The 12311-nt window shown below is 39.1% G+C and overlaps 2 protein-coding genes across 2 annotated transcripts; one reads left to right on the top strand and one right to left on the bottom strand.

Annotated features, from left to right (window-relative positions):
- Positions 1 to 1119: 1119 nt before the first annotated feature.
- Positions 1120 to 7735, top strand: LOC101292047 (dolichyl-diphosphooligosaccharide--protein glycosyltransferase subunit STT3A-like). Its single transcript, XM_004287412.1, has 23 exons — positions 1120 to 1305; positions 1509 to 1571; positions 1744 to 1799; positions 1900 to 1971; positions 2127 to 2232; positions 2316 to 2366; positions 2656 to 2751; positions 2913 to 2972; positions 3073 to 3186; positions 3435 to 3521; positions 3803 to 3906; positions 3999 to 4094; positions 4477 to 4597; positions 4749 to 4829; positions 4931 to 5062; positions 5150 to 5380; positions 5750 to 5893; positions 6083 to 6269; positions 6346 to 6443; positions 6617 to 6696; positions 6787 to 6874; positions 7135 to 7224; positions 7338 to 7735. The coding sequence occupies exons 1-23, from the start codon at positions 1189 to 1191 to the stop codon at positions 7395 to 7397; spliced, it is 2334 nt and encodes a 777-aa protein (XP_004287460.1). The 5' UTR covers positions 1120 to 1188; the 3' UTR covers positions 7398 to 7735.
- Positions 7736 to 7830: 95 nt separating this feature from the next.
- On the bottom strand, positions 7831 to 11938 carry LOC101291750. Its single transcript, XM_004287411.1, has 5 exons — positions 11303 to 11938; positions 10171 to 11034; positions 9570 to 10025; positions 9199 to 9388; positions 7831 to 9107 (listed from the first exon to the last, which is right to left on the bottom strand). Exons 1-5 carry the CDS (start codon positions 11783 to 11785, stop codon positions 8173 to 8175), a joined length of 2928 nt encoding a protein of 975 aa, XP_004287459.1. The 5' UTR covers positions 11786 to 11938; the 3' UTR covers positions 7831 to 8172.
- Positions 11939 to 12311: the final 373 nt, after the last annotated feature.

Here is a 12311-nt window from a genome sequence, read left to right as displayed (position 1 = left end):
CGGCCGGAAACCTCGCCGGAGGTCGGTCGGAAATTCTCGCCGGAGGTCGGCCGGAAACTTTGTAGTAGCTTTTGTAGGCGGTGGTAGTAGCTTTTATAGCTGGTGGTAGTAGCTTTTTTAGCTGGTAGTAGTAATTTTTGTCATCGTCGGAGGTCGGCCGGAACCTCGCCGGAGGTCAGTCGGAAATCTTGTCGGAGGTCGGCCGGAAACTTCGCCGGAAACCTCGCCGGAGGTCCGTTGGAAATCTCGCCGGAGGTCCGCCGGAGACTGTTCCGAAATGAGAGTGGTTGTTGACTTTTTATACTAGTGGCATTCTTGTAAATATAAAGGAGAAAATCTAATTTTTTTTGTTGGATGGCAGTCTGTAATTATGTTGAACTTTAATACTTAATACAAAACTTTATTTAGACTTGGGTGGACTTATGTGAGTAAAAATGTTGAGGTGGATCTATGTGGGAAAAAATGTTTCGAAGTGGACTTATATGTAATTGGCCATAAAAATAAAAATTTAGAGAAAAATTGCAAATTTCTTTCCTATGAGGTTCCTAATGAGATGGGGGGAAGCATAAGACACCAAACAATGAACTTTATAGGTTATAAGCTTACAAATGAAGAATCATATGGAAATTTATGAACAGTGCTGTTTTTGTTTGAATTTGGTTTCTCTGTTTGGATTTATGTTGTTTGGATGTTTAAACTATTGAATTAAGTACAATCCGAGACCATCACGTCATTTTTATTATTCTAATGGTTATGTAACATCCAAAGAAATTTAAACAACATGAATCCAAATAAAGAAGCCGGATTTGTTTTGTTTAGGGTGCGAGTGTTTTTTTGTTTTTTTTTTTTTTGAAGAATTTTTTTAGGGTAGGGTGCAAGTTCCTACCAGAAATACACCTCGTCGTACCAGAACACGCCACGTGACATAGCTGCGTAGTGCGTGACCAATCACGAGCCTTGCTCCTGCCTTACGATCTATAAAAAAAGCCACGTATAAAACACAAGGACGATTCCGTCATTCCATAGAAAAACTCGGGGCTAGTTTCGACCACTTCCCTAACACCAATTTCTCTCAGTCTAGTTGAGCAAAGTCTACTCCCCCACTCCAAAGTCAGTCACACACAAAACCCTCCCCTCTCTCGGACCTCAGTCGTCTCTGCAATTCTCTCTCGCTCGTTGAGGTCGTCAATGGAGGCCTCCGAGACCTCCAGCGGTAAAACCTTGAGGAATGCCTTCGGTAATGTCCTCGCTTTCCTCATCCTCATCCTGATCGGCGTTCTCGCTTTCTCGATCCGTCTCTTCTCCGTAAGCCTTGTCATCCTCAATTTGATTCAGATCTTATCGTTTTTTACTGTTCAAATTCAACGTTACTGCAATCGCTGCCTCGATAATGCATATTTTACAATGCTATCGTTTTTGCTTTAGTATTGTGAAATTGAGATTTAGAAATGTGATGTATTTTGACTAGTAATGCTGACGGTGCTGTTGTTATGGAAATTAATCTGCAGGTGATTAAGTACGAGAGTGTTATTCACGAGTTTGATCCTTATTTCAATTACAGAGTCACTCAGGTTGGTTTAGTTCTCTCATTTTCGCATCAGTTTGGCATCAAGTAACCTGTTATTCAACTAGGTCTTGCTTAAAAGCTAGGAATTTATTATCATATTGCGTACGGATTCGTGTTATTATATTGCGGTGATGATAGGCTGTATAGAAGATGACAGTCTTGTTTTTTGGTTTCAGTTTCTGACGAAGAATGGAATATATGACTTTTGGAATTGGTTTGATGATCGGACCTGGTAATTTCTTCGACTTGTTATGGCATTGGGCTCCATTTTTTCAGTGGATTACATATTCCAGCAATATAAAGCTAATGTATGTTTTATATTTTGTTTTAAGGTATCCTCTTGGTCGTGTGATTGGTGGAACTGTTTACCCTGGATTGACCTTGACAGCAGGAACCTTATGGTGGTGAGTATTGTATTTAATCATTTATATTTATCTCTTTTTCTTCATGGATTGAGGTTGGTTTGAATTCTACAGAACCAAAAAGGAGAATAAGAAAGACAAAAGAACTGGTAGTCCTGTGTTTAGTAAAGTTTGATATGTTTTCTCTCTTGTATCAGGTTGTTGAATTCATTAAATATTCCTCTTTCTGTGGAAACTATTTGTGTTTTTACTGCGCCTATATTCTCTGCTTTCACATCCTGGTCAACTTACCTTCTGACTCGGGTTCGTATTCAGACCTAAGTCACTTCTTAGAAGTTAGTTATTTTGTCCAAGTTGTGGATTTGATATCAAATACCATTTTTCAGGAAGTTAAGGGCACTGGTGCTGGACTAACAGCTGCAGCTCTTATTGCTATGGTAAATTATTTTCTGTTCTCATAATAACTTCTTTTTTTCTTTAAATGTTTTCAGCCATATGGTTCAGCCACTTTTGTAAATTTTTGCTTAGAGCTCTTGTAGATTTTCAGTGGAAGTGTGAATTATGCATTCACAATTTTTATTATAATGTTTTCTCACCTAGTTGGAACTGTAGTTGACATAGAATTCTTGCTGTTACTTCTGTATGGATATGTTTTACTGTACGACTGAAATTATTCTGTACAACACACACTTGTTTATTTGTGACCTGTTATGTTTTTGTTTGCAGGTCCCATCATATATTTCTCGGTCTGTAGCTGGAAGCTATGACAATGAAGCTGTGGCTATTTTTGCTTTGATCTTCACTTTCTATCTTTATATAAAGGTTAGGTTTATGTCATTGTTTAGGGTATTTTTGACATCTAAAAGCACTTTTTTCTTAAACTCTAATTTGATTTTTTTACCATGTATATATGGTTTGCCAACCTAAATGAGTATCTCTATAACATGCTTCAAGGTTCTGACTATGTAATGCTTAATGTGCAGACACTGAATACAGGATCCCTCTTTTATGCAACTCTTAATTCTCTAGCATACTTTTACATGGTAACTTTTTTGTTTTCTTTTAAGTTAGTCTGTTCTTTTGTAAGCTTACTCAATTTCACAGCGCATTCAATTTCCTCTGCATTTTGTATCAATGTTTCAGGTTTGCTCTTGGGGAGGCTACACATTTATTATCAATCTTATTCCAATGCATGTGCTTATGTGCATTGTAACTGGTCGATACTCATCACGGCTGTACATTGCCTATGCTCCTCTTGTAAGTATGATTGCTTATGAAGCTTTTTGTGTGATTGAAAACAAAAGACAAAAGATGCATTTAGCCTTGAAAACATAGAATGCATACTTGCATTCTTCAGACTTGAAAGTTAATAAAACTAATCCCAACATAGGTTTCATTTTGAGCTATAAGTAAGGTTTAATAGGAGAACTCAAGGAAGCACCATAATTTTAATAGTCTCTGTTGACATTCATGCTTCTTGTTGAACTCATAACTTTCCAATGCAGGTTGTCTTGGGAACACTATTAGCTGCTTTGGTGCCTGTTGTTGGATTCAATGCAGTCATGACATCGGAACATTTTGCATCCTTCTTGGTGAGTGTTTACCAACTTTTTATCATCAAACTTTTCACTTTCGATACTGGAGCTTGTCATGGATTGGCTTCATAACTAGAAGGAGGTGTAAATAACAACTAGGTAGTTAAATCAATATGTGCTTATTCATGGAAATGAGTTAGGACTGCCTCCGAAGCTAGTCTTTTTTCTTCATTTGGTGCCGAAACAGGATTCCTTGTACTTTATATCATATGCATTTGACTGTGTCATATACTCATGTTGCTATTGTTTATTTGACAACATGTTTTCTTTCTTGGCAGGTTTTTATTATTATACATGTGGTTGCATTTGTGTACTATATCAAAGGGGTTCTTTCTCCTAAAATGTTCAAAGTTGCTGTGACACTTGTTCTGTCTATTGGCCTGTAAGCTTTACTTGTTCTGTATTTTAACCCGTGCTACCTCTCATGGTTGAACACAATTGGTATTCATGCCTCACATGTTACTCATTTTCCAGGGTAGTATGCTGTGCTGTGATAGCAGTACTGGTAGCTTTGGTAGCTTCAAGCCCGACAAAGGGGTGGAGTGGGCGAAGTCTAAGTCTACTTGATCCGTAAGTTCAAAATTCACTATTTATGCGGCTTTTTTCTTTGCTAACCTGTGGGCTTATGGATGAACTCGCATGATTATGGTTCAAACATTTCAATACTGTATAACTATAGTTGGATGTACGTGCTCAGAAATCATCACAAAAATCCTGTGTTGGTCTACTTCTGTGATTCTGTGGCTCTAATCTGGCCCAGGAAATAAATCCTGAACTTGAATACCTAGCCACTTGAGGAATGACATGATAGCATGAATCATGATAGTGTCATATTTGCTAAACTTTAATGGATTCTCTTGGAAAAAGTAATCTTATTATCTCATGTTATTGTGCTAATGCATAAACTTCTCGAATTCTATTTGTTTTACATGTACAAACTTTTTCTTTTCAGAACCTATGCAAGCAAGTACATACCAATTATTGCTAGTGTTAGTGAACATCAACCTCCTACTTGGCCCTCGTACTTCATGGACATTAACGTGTTGGCATTCTTAGTTCCAGCTGGCATAATTGTAAGATTATCTTCAACCATGTTTTTCTTTTCAGTTTCTTAGTTACTATATTTATCCTTTTATTTCCCAGGTTATTTTACTTTTCTTTTGTGTAAATCTATATGTTTTCCGTGTTCTAACTGCTGTTTTAATGGTTCATATCTGTTGTTAGGCATGCTTTTCCCCCTTATCGGATGCAAGCTCTTTTGTCATCCTTTATATTGTAACATCCGTTTATTTCTCTGGAGTTATGGTAAGAACTTTTTCAAGTAATTCAAAATAGTCTAGTCTAAATTGTTTCTTCTGGCTTTCATGCTAATCCATGTGAACTAATATTGTTTGGTAATATTACAGGTGCGGCTTATGTTGGTGCTTGCTCCAGCAGCATGCATTACCTCCGGAATTGCTCTCTCTGAAGCTTTTGAAGTTTTCACACGATCAATCAAGTTTCAGTTACCTGGTTTACCAGGACTTTCACCAGTTGAGGTAAGCATGCATTCTTTATGTTCTTCGTAGATAGTTCAGCTTTGTTTAATTTAGACTGGCATTAATTTTTTTCTCTTGGACATCAAGGCAGAGGAGACCAGTACTGATAGCACTGTACCACTGAATGAAGTGCCTAAGACGGATAAAGGTGGGGAGACATTAAAGGAGAGACCCTCAAGAAAGAACAGGAAGAAGGAAAAAGAACCAGTAGAAAAGCCTTCGATCAAAGCTCGAATTGAAAAGAAGCTTCTGGTTTTACCTTTTGAGGGATCAATTCTTGCTATTTTTCTACTTGTGCTGCTGGGTGCCTTCTACGTGGTATAGTAATTTTCTATGTTCTCTATTTGTTCAATTTCAACCACCTTATCTGAGTTCTGATTCTGATATACATAAACACTAGTAGGGTGTGTTCAAAAATCTTTGGTAACAGTACATGTTGTATGTCCTTCTTTCCTTTCAATTTAATGCATTTATTATTTTCATATTATAGTTACAATGGGTGTATAACATTATCAAGTGGAGGACCTTTATTAAAGTGAAGAAAATATTTCAAACAGAACCCCTCAATATCCAGATGAACTTATAATTTTATTATAGAGAAGCAACTTTATATTTCCTTTTGGATATTCTCCAATGAATTTTGACTTACAATAGGCCTGTGACATTGAGTTATTGTTTGTTGTGTAGGTTCATTGTGTCTGGGCGGCAGCAGAAGCGTATTCAGCCCCATCCATTGTTCTTACATCTCATTCACATGACGGTCTCCATGTTTTTGATGATTTTAGAGAGGCTTATGCATGGCTAAGCCACAATACTGAGGTGGATGATAAAGTGAGTTTCCCACCTTGAATTCTTTCCGCTAGTATGATTAGTTTCTCATTTTGATTTTAAATACTGGGATCTGCTAATAGTTCAAGACCACTCACCATTCTCTACCTCATAAGAATAGGAATTTAACTAAATATATCCCTTTCTTTTTCAAATGAACAATTATTTATTCTTTCTATTCTCTATTTGTAGGTCGCATCTTGGTGGGATTATGGGTACCAAACCACTGCCATGGCTAACCGCACTGTCATTGTTGACAATAATACCTGGAACAATACTCATATTGCAACAGTCGGTACTGCCATGTCTTCTCCAGAAAAGGCTGCATGGGAAATTTTCAACTCGTTGGATGTAAAATATGTTCTTGTTGTATTTGGAGGTTGGCTTCTTTTTCCATGCCGAAATCGTACCAGAGAAAGTGAAATTTTATTCTGATAAATGAAATTACCTATCAGGTCTTGTTGGGTACCCCAGTGATGATATCAATAAATTCCTGTGGATGGTCCGTATCGGAGGTGGTGTATTTCCTCATATCAAGGAACCCGATTACTTGGTGAGTGATTTCCTTCACTCATTTCTTTCCTTTCCCCGTCTCTGGGGTGACTGACTGGCTGTTGATTAATTTTATATTATTTTATTCTCTAGTATTTCTGGAAGACTTTTCAATTAATAGTGTTTTAATATCGAGTCATTAACCATGTGTTTGTCATGTCTTTCCTCCACAAGAGAGATGGTCAGTATCGGATTGACAACCAGGCCACCCCTACCATGCTAAATTGTCTCATGTACAAGCTCTCTTATTACAGGTTTGCACAATCCCCAAAGGTTTTTGTTCATTTCTAGGTTTTTATTTGTGTATGCTGTAATATATTGCTTCTTGTCTTCTTTTACCACAGGTTTGTGGACACGGATGGTAAAGGCTTCGATAGGGTGAGGCGAACAGAAATTGGAAAGAAGTATTTCAAACTTACCCATTTTGAAGAGGTGAGATTGTCTAACCCTTTAATTTATGCTAACCCTTTAATTTATGCTATACCCGTCTCATGTGAAATACTTTTATACAAGAATCTATTAATGTGATAAAAGAAAAGACAACAATAGATTAGATTCACGTGTTTACTGTTCATTTAATACGTTTTGTTTCTAATGCTTCCTGATTTGAGCTTCAATAAAGCGAGCCCACAGTATCTCCTTACCTTTATCCTTTAAGCTTGTAATCTAGTGTTGGATTTTGATCTATTTAGGTATTTACAACTCACCATTGGATGGTTCGGATATACAAACTAAAACCGCCAAAGAACCGGATCCGAGGAAAGACTAAGAAATCAAAATCGGTACATTTCATCATCACTGTTCCTCTTTATTATGTTTGGCTATTGTTATAGTTTCATCCCTCATTTGCTGTGATAGCAACATACTAATCAACTAACGCCTGCTGTCTTGGTAGAAATCAACCTCAACGAGTAGCGGAAAAAGTAGTGGAACTAGAAAGAACCCATGGAACTGAAAGTCGTCTATTTCTAGCTTATATTATCTGTACCTTCATATGTATACAAAAAGCGAGGGCCTCTAGAGGCAGAGAAACCATAGTGGCATTTCTTACGAATTTCAAATGACACAAAATTTTGCGACGCTTCAGATGATTTTTGTTTTGTACTCTTTTAGAGCATAATCAGTGTTAGATGAAAGGACTGCGAAAAACGAAAAACCAGCTTATCTGCGATGAGTCAATTTGGTAGTTCAAATGAAAGCATCCAGAGTTTGAGTTGTATGAAGAGCTCAACATGCCCTGGCTAGACAACAATGGTTCCTTTTGCCAAATAATGCAAAGTAATCTTGACATGACACTTTCTGTTTACCTAATACTGCTTCTTACAGAATTTCCTCTTAAAATTGGTAATTCTATGCTAAGTGACCACAAACATTATCAGAGTATACTCGGTTCATCAAAATTGGTTTTTTATGTACTTGTTCAAAGTGCACCAAATTTCACAAGAGCGCTGGAAAGTGTATGTAAAAGAAAGACGAAAAACCAAGCCTATAATCCTCTGCATTAAGCTCAAAGTTCGTGACTAACTAAGCTCTGAACAACAAGCACATGTTACCTGTGGTCATCAAATACACTATACAAGTGAATGTTATTCCCCCAAATGAACAGCTCTTCTCACTAAACAAGATCATCTCCGGCGCTGAACAGGGGTGATGTCGTAATAAGCAAGATCAAAATGATCCTAGTTCCAGCTGAAACCATGCATTCAGTTCGTCATTCATCACAAAAGTTGTTACAGCTTCTTAGGCAAATTATAAGTCTTCTTCAGGAACTTGGCTGCAGTCTCATCATTCCTATGACACAAGACACGTAGAAGTGTATTTGGGTCATTGGAATTCCACTTATCGGAAGTTGGAGGCAATGGCAGGTGGGACTTGCCAGAAGAGCCATAGTTTTCCAGAGTCACGTGCTTGAACTGCTCAATAAGGCTATCGGTATCAGTATGGTACAGAGGAAGAATGTCCTTAACAGTGGTTGACAGCTTCTCTATTAAATCAGCTGGTAATCCATCCCCACCTGACCAGAACAAATCGGTCAGAAATTTAAAATCCTCCTCTATTATGTCAGAATCTCTCTGTGTGAAACTGCGGGAAGGGCCTCCAGCAAGCAAAACCAACAAGAACCCATCAAAAGAAGCTTTCATGACATCCGTAATAACACGTGTTCTAACTCTGTCATGGACTGTTGACGAGATAATCTCCAAAAATTGCTCGAGTTCCTGAAGAAAAGGCTCAATTCTACAAGAAGAAGCATCCACATTATACAAGCCATCCCAAAGAACATGACTTAGTTCATGGAAAACAACCTTGTAAGCTGTTGCCTCACAAAGTTGTTGGATCCCTTCCACACAAGAAGATGCTGACAGCTCAAACATTTTGCTCATCCCATTAGCAAAATCTCCCTTTTGAGTGGATTCCAAGTTCCCAAGATGAGCAAAAATCCTCTTCTCAAAAGCTCCCAACTCTGTTCGGATCAGCTGCAGAGTATTGATGCGAACGCATAGTTGCGGAATTCCAAACAAACTATCCCCATTTGTACTTCCAACCTGAGCTTTCCTCCTCTGGTTTATATGTGACCGTTCCTTCTTCTTGAATACACCATGAAATTTTGATCCTGCTGAACATCTAGTCAGAGCAGGCATACTGGGAATGAAGGTGATTCGGGTTCCTGCACAGATCACAGATGAGAACTGGTTATTATAATGAAGACTGAAAACTTCAAATTCAATGCACAAGAGCAAGCTTTGAAAGATCTATACCACAGCCAGTCTTGGCCTTTGATACATAGTATTGAAGACATCTATCAAGACCGGTCTTCAATTCTGGAATCAATCCAGGATGCATTGGTATAGGTAACATAAAGAATGCTTCCAGTGTTTCATCTATAATACGTAAAACTTCAATGGCAGAAGGAGCAAGGCGTTCTTTGTTCGCTTGTGGATTCCAGACCTGTAGAAAAAGTTCACAACATTAGATCCATGAAACGTGTACCGGTCTCAAGTTGAGCAACTGAAAATTGAGTCACTGTGGGACACAATTTCTTAATCTCTTAATGTGGCATTGTGGTGTACTAGAGTGAAACTCAAGCAAAGATTCTTGTTTATTGTTTGTCAAGAAAGAAAATTCATACCTCTTGTTGCAGATTTCTGTCAACCCATTCCTTCAGCCTGTCCACTCTTGTCCTTATCCAATCCTTCGCAAGTTCAGCCATTACAGCTTCAGCCTCGTAAGGAGGCATCTCCTGTATGATGGATTTCCCGCCATCCTCACTATCGACTAAATCTTCAACGGCAATCTGCACAAGATCTTTCTCCAATTTGTCAGCCGCTCTCAGTACTTGTACAGTATCAGGAGTCAACTCACTGACACCATCCACAAATTGCTTGAGCTCGTCTCCATAGCAAGAATGCAGCATAGCCATAGCAACACCCGTTGCAAAAGGGTGCCATCTCTTCAATACTGGACCATATATCTCCTTCTCACTAAAAGCCAGTTCACTAACTTCATTTGCAAGGATGGAGAGGGTAAGAATATGATTCTTTTGGCTCTTTGATAGACGCTTGTCGGAGCCTACTTTTTCCAGTTTCTGCCATAAGAAATCATAAAGAATGATGAGCAAGATATTTTACAGCGAAGAATGAAAGTTATGGAAGCTTGGTAATATAATCCGAGCATAACACACATTACAGCATTTTGTATAATTCTTTCAGTTATAGAGTATGAGAACTTGCCTGAGCAAAAGCAGTGCGCATTGATGATCTTACGTAGCTGTCAACTCTGTCACGCGCTACATCAACTTCTTTCTTCCTACGATACTCATGAGAAATATCCTCTACTAGTACTTTTGCTGATAATACCCCCAGGGAGACAATGTTTTGCATTACCTCAATATTCCCAGGGTTGAAAACACCACGGTAGGCAAGAAGCCTTTTCTCAGTCCAACCCAGTATTGCATTCAATGTTGAACTTACGATCTTCAAATAAGCTGGATCTTTTGTGGCATTGGCATCTTGCTGAACTTCCTCCAAGAGGTTATTGGACGCAATCAGCAGGTCATTGTCCACTTGGCCGGTGGTAACATATCGATGAAATAGAACCCATGCAAAATAAAGATTATGCAAAATTTGGTTTATTCCAAGGACTACCCATGTCTTCTTCATGACTTCTAAAACCTCATCAAGCTCTTCAATAATAGATGTCTCTTCATTGAGGTCAAAACATGATTCTAGGAGCTTTTGGTAAAGTCTGAGGTTCAACGGAAACCCATCCGCCCAGTGGCACGTGTCGGAAACAGTACCATCAAACGATCTGCAGGCAAGCGACATAACAACACTGCGGAGAACCTGCATTGTCTCCGTGTTCTTCCCAGTTCCCATGGGCTTCTCCAACGCCCCACGAATAATCTTCCTCAGTTGTTGAGGAGCGGTCTCTTTCCTATCCAAAGGCATATGAGGATACACCAGAAGTCCCACTTCCAGAACCTTCAAATTCCTCCTCTGCCAAGCTTCATACTCTTGCTGATTGCCGAAATCTAACGACCTGAAATGCTGCAAGAGCTCCAGAGGCAACACCATGCACTCTATCTTTCGTCCCAGCTAATAATGCAAACACACAAACAAATTCCCATACATCAACATCCAGCCTTCACATTCCCAAATTCCAGTTAAAACAAAATTTACCAAAATTTCAGATTCCTCAAACACTAGACATCAAAAACAGTTATCAATACAACAGTAAAATTCTGATTCACAATTCGAATTTTCTTCATTATTTCCTTTTAATTCTACAAAATAAAACAGTAAATATTCCAAATATAGAAAATTAAGAAAGCAGAGATTTTGAAACAAGAAAATGACTACTAACCTGACCAGCAGCAACTCTGAGAAGGGCTCTCCGGATTCGGGTATCGGTCTGCTCCGAAACCCTCATCTGGACCCGAATAAGCTCAAAAACCGACCCGGACCGTTTACTACTCCCGAGTCTCTTAGACGACGCCGTTTGCTTCAACCCCAGAGCCGCCTTCGCCGATGACGTCAGCGACCTCTGAAGCGTCGACAACGAACTCCGGTCGGCCTTCTCCGACTGCGGCGTGTACGTCAGCGGTTTCGGGCCGGAGCTCCGGCATGCTCCGACTAGGATCTCGTAGACGGTTTCCCGGAGGTCCGAGTCCGACAGGTCCGGGCCCAATTCCCCAAACGGGTTGGGGAGGTCTTCAACCGGGTAAACGGGCATGACTCGTTCGGGTCCGGGTTCGGGTTCGGGTCGTGGAATTGGAATGGGGATTTTGCTGTGTCGTCTGGAACCACCGAAAGAGCCGAAGACTCTGTCTCTGATGATCTGAGCCATTCTGATAAAGAAGAAGAAGAAAGAAAGAAAGAAAGAAAGGAGAGACTTTGGGTCAGTGGAGAGCTTTTTTGGGTTATTGGTTACTGGGTTTTATTCTTGCTTGACTCTGAAGGAAGCCATGATTGTGATCATGAAGGTTTTATTGGGAGTGTGATGTTTAGGAAGAAAGGCACTGAATTTGATGGGGTTGGAATTTTGGAGAGAAAAGTAGGACTCTTTTGAATTTGGAAATGTAAAAGAAATTAAAGGAATAATAAAAGAATGGGTAACAGTTATGTGGGAGTTGGGATTTGGTATTTATTTTAATCATGAATGTCAAACTTGGCACCATCTAAGGAAGAAGACCATGTCTTTGTTGCAAGTTGCAACCCTATAAGATTTGCCGAGTCTTTGAGTTTTGGAATAGACAGCTTTCATGTTCATCTATATCTGCTTGATTCTGATTTTGTTCAGTTCATTTTAGGGGTTGAGGTTTAAGAAAGAATGAGGAATTGGACCACTGATTTGCTGAAATGAATATGGGGGA

Source organism: Fragaria vesca, linkage group LG1, assembly GCF_000184155.1.
Source record: "Fragaria vesca subsp. vesca linkage group LG1, FraVesHawaii_1.0, whole genome shotgun sequence".
Lineage (NCBI taxonomy): Eukaryota > Viridiplantae > Streptophyta > Magnoliopsida > Rosales > Rosaceae > Fragaria > Fragaria vesca.
The sequence above is the reverse complement of the archived record's forward strand: the minus strand, read 5'-3'. Positions and strand labels throughout refer to the sequence as shown.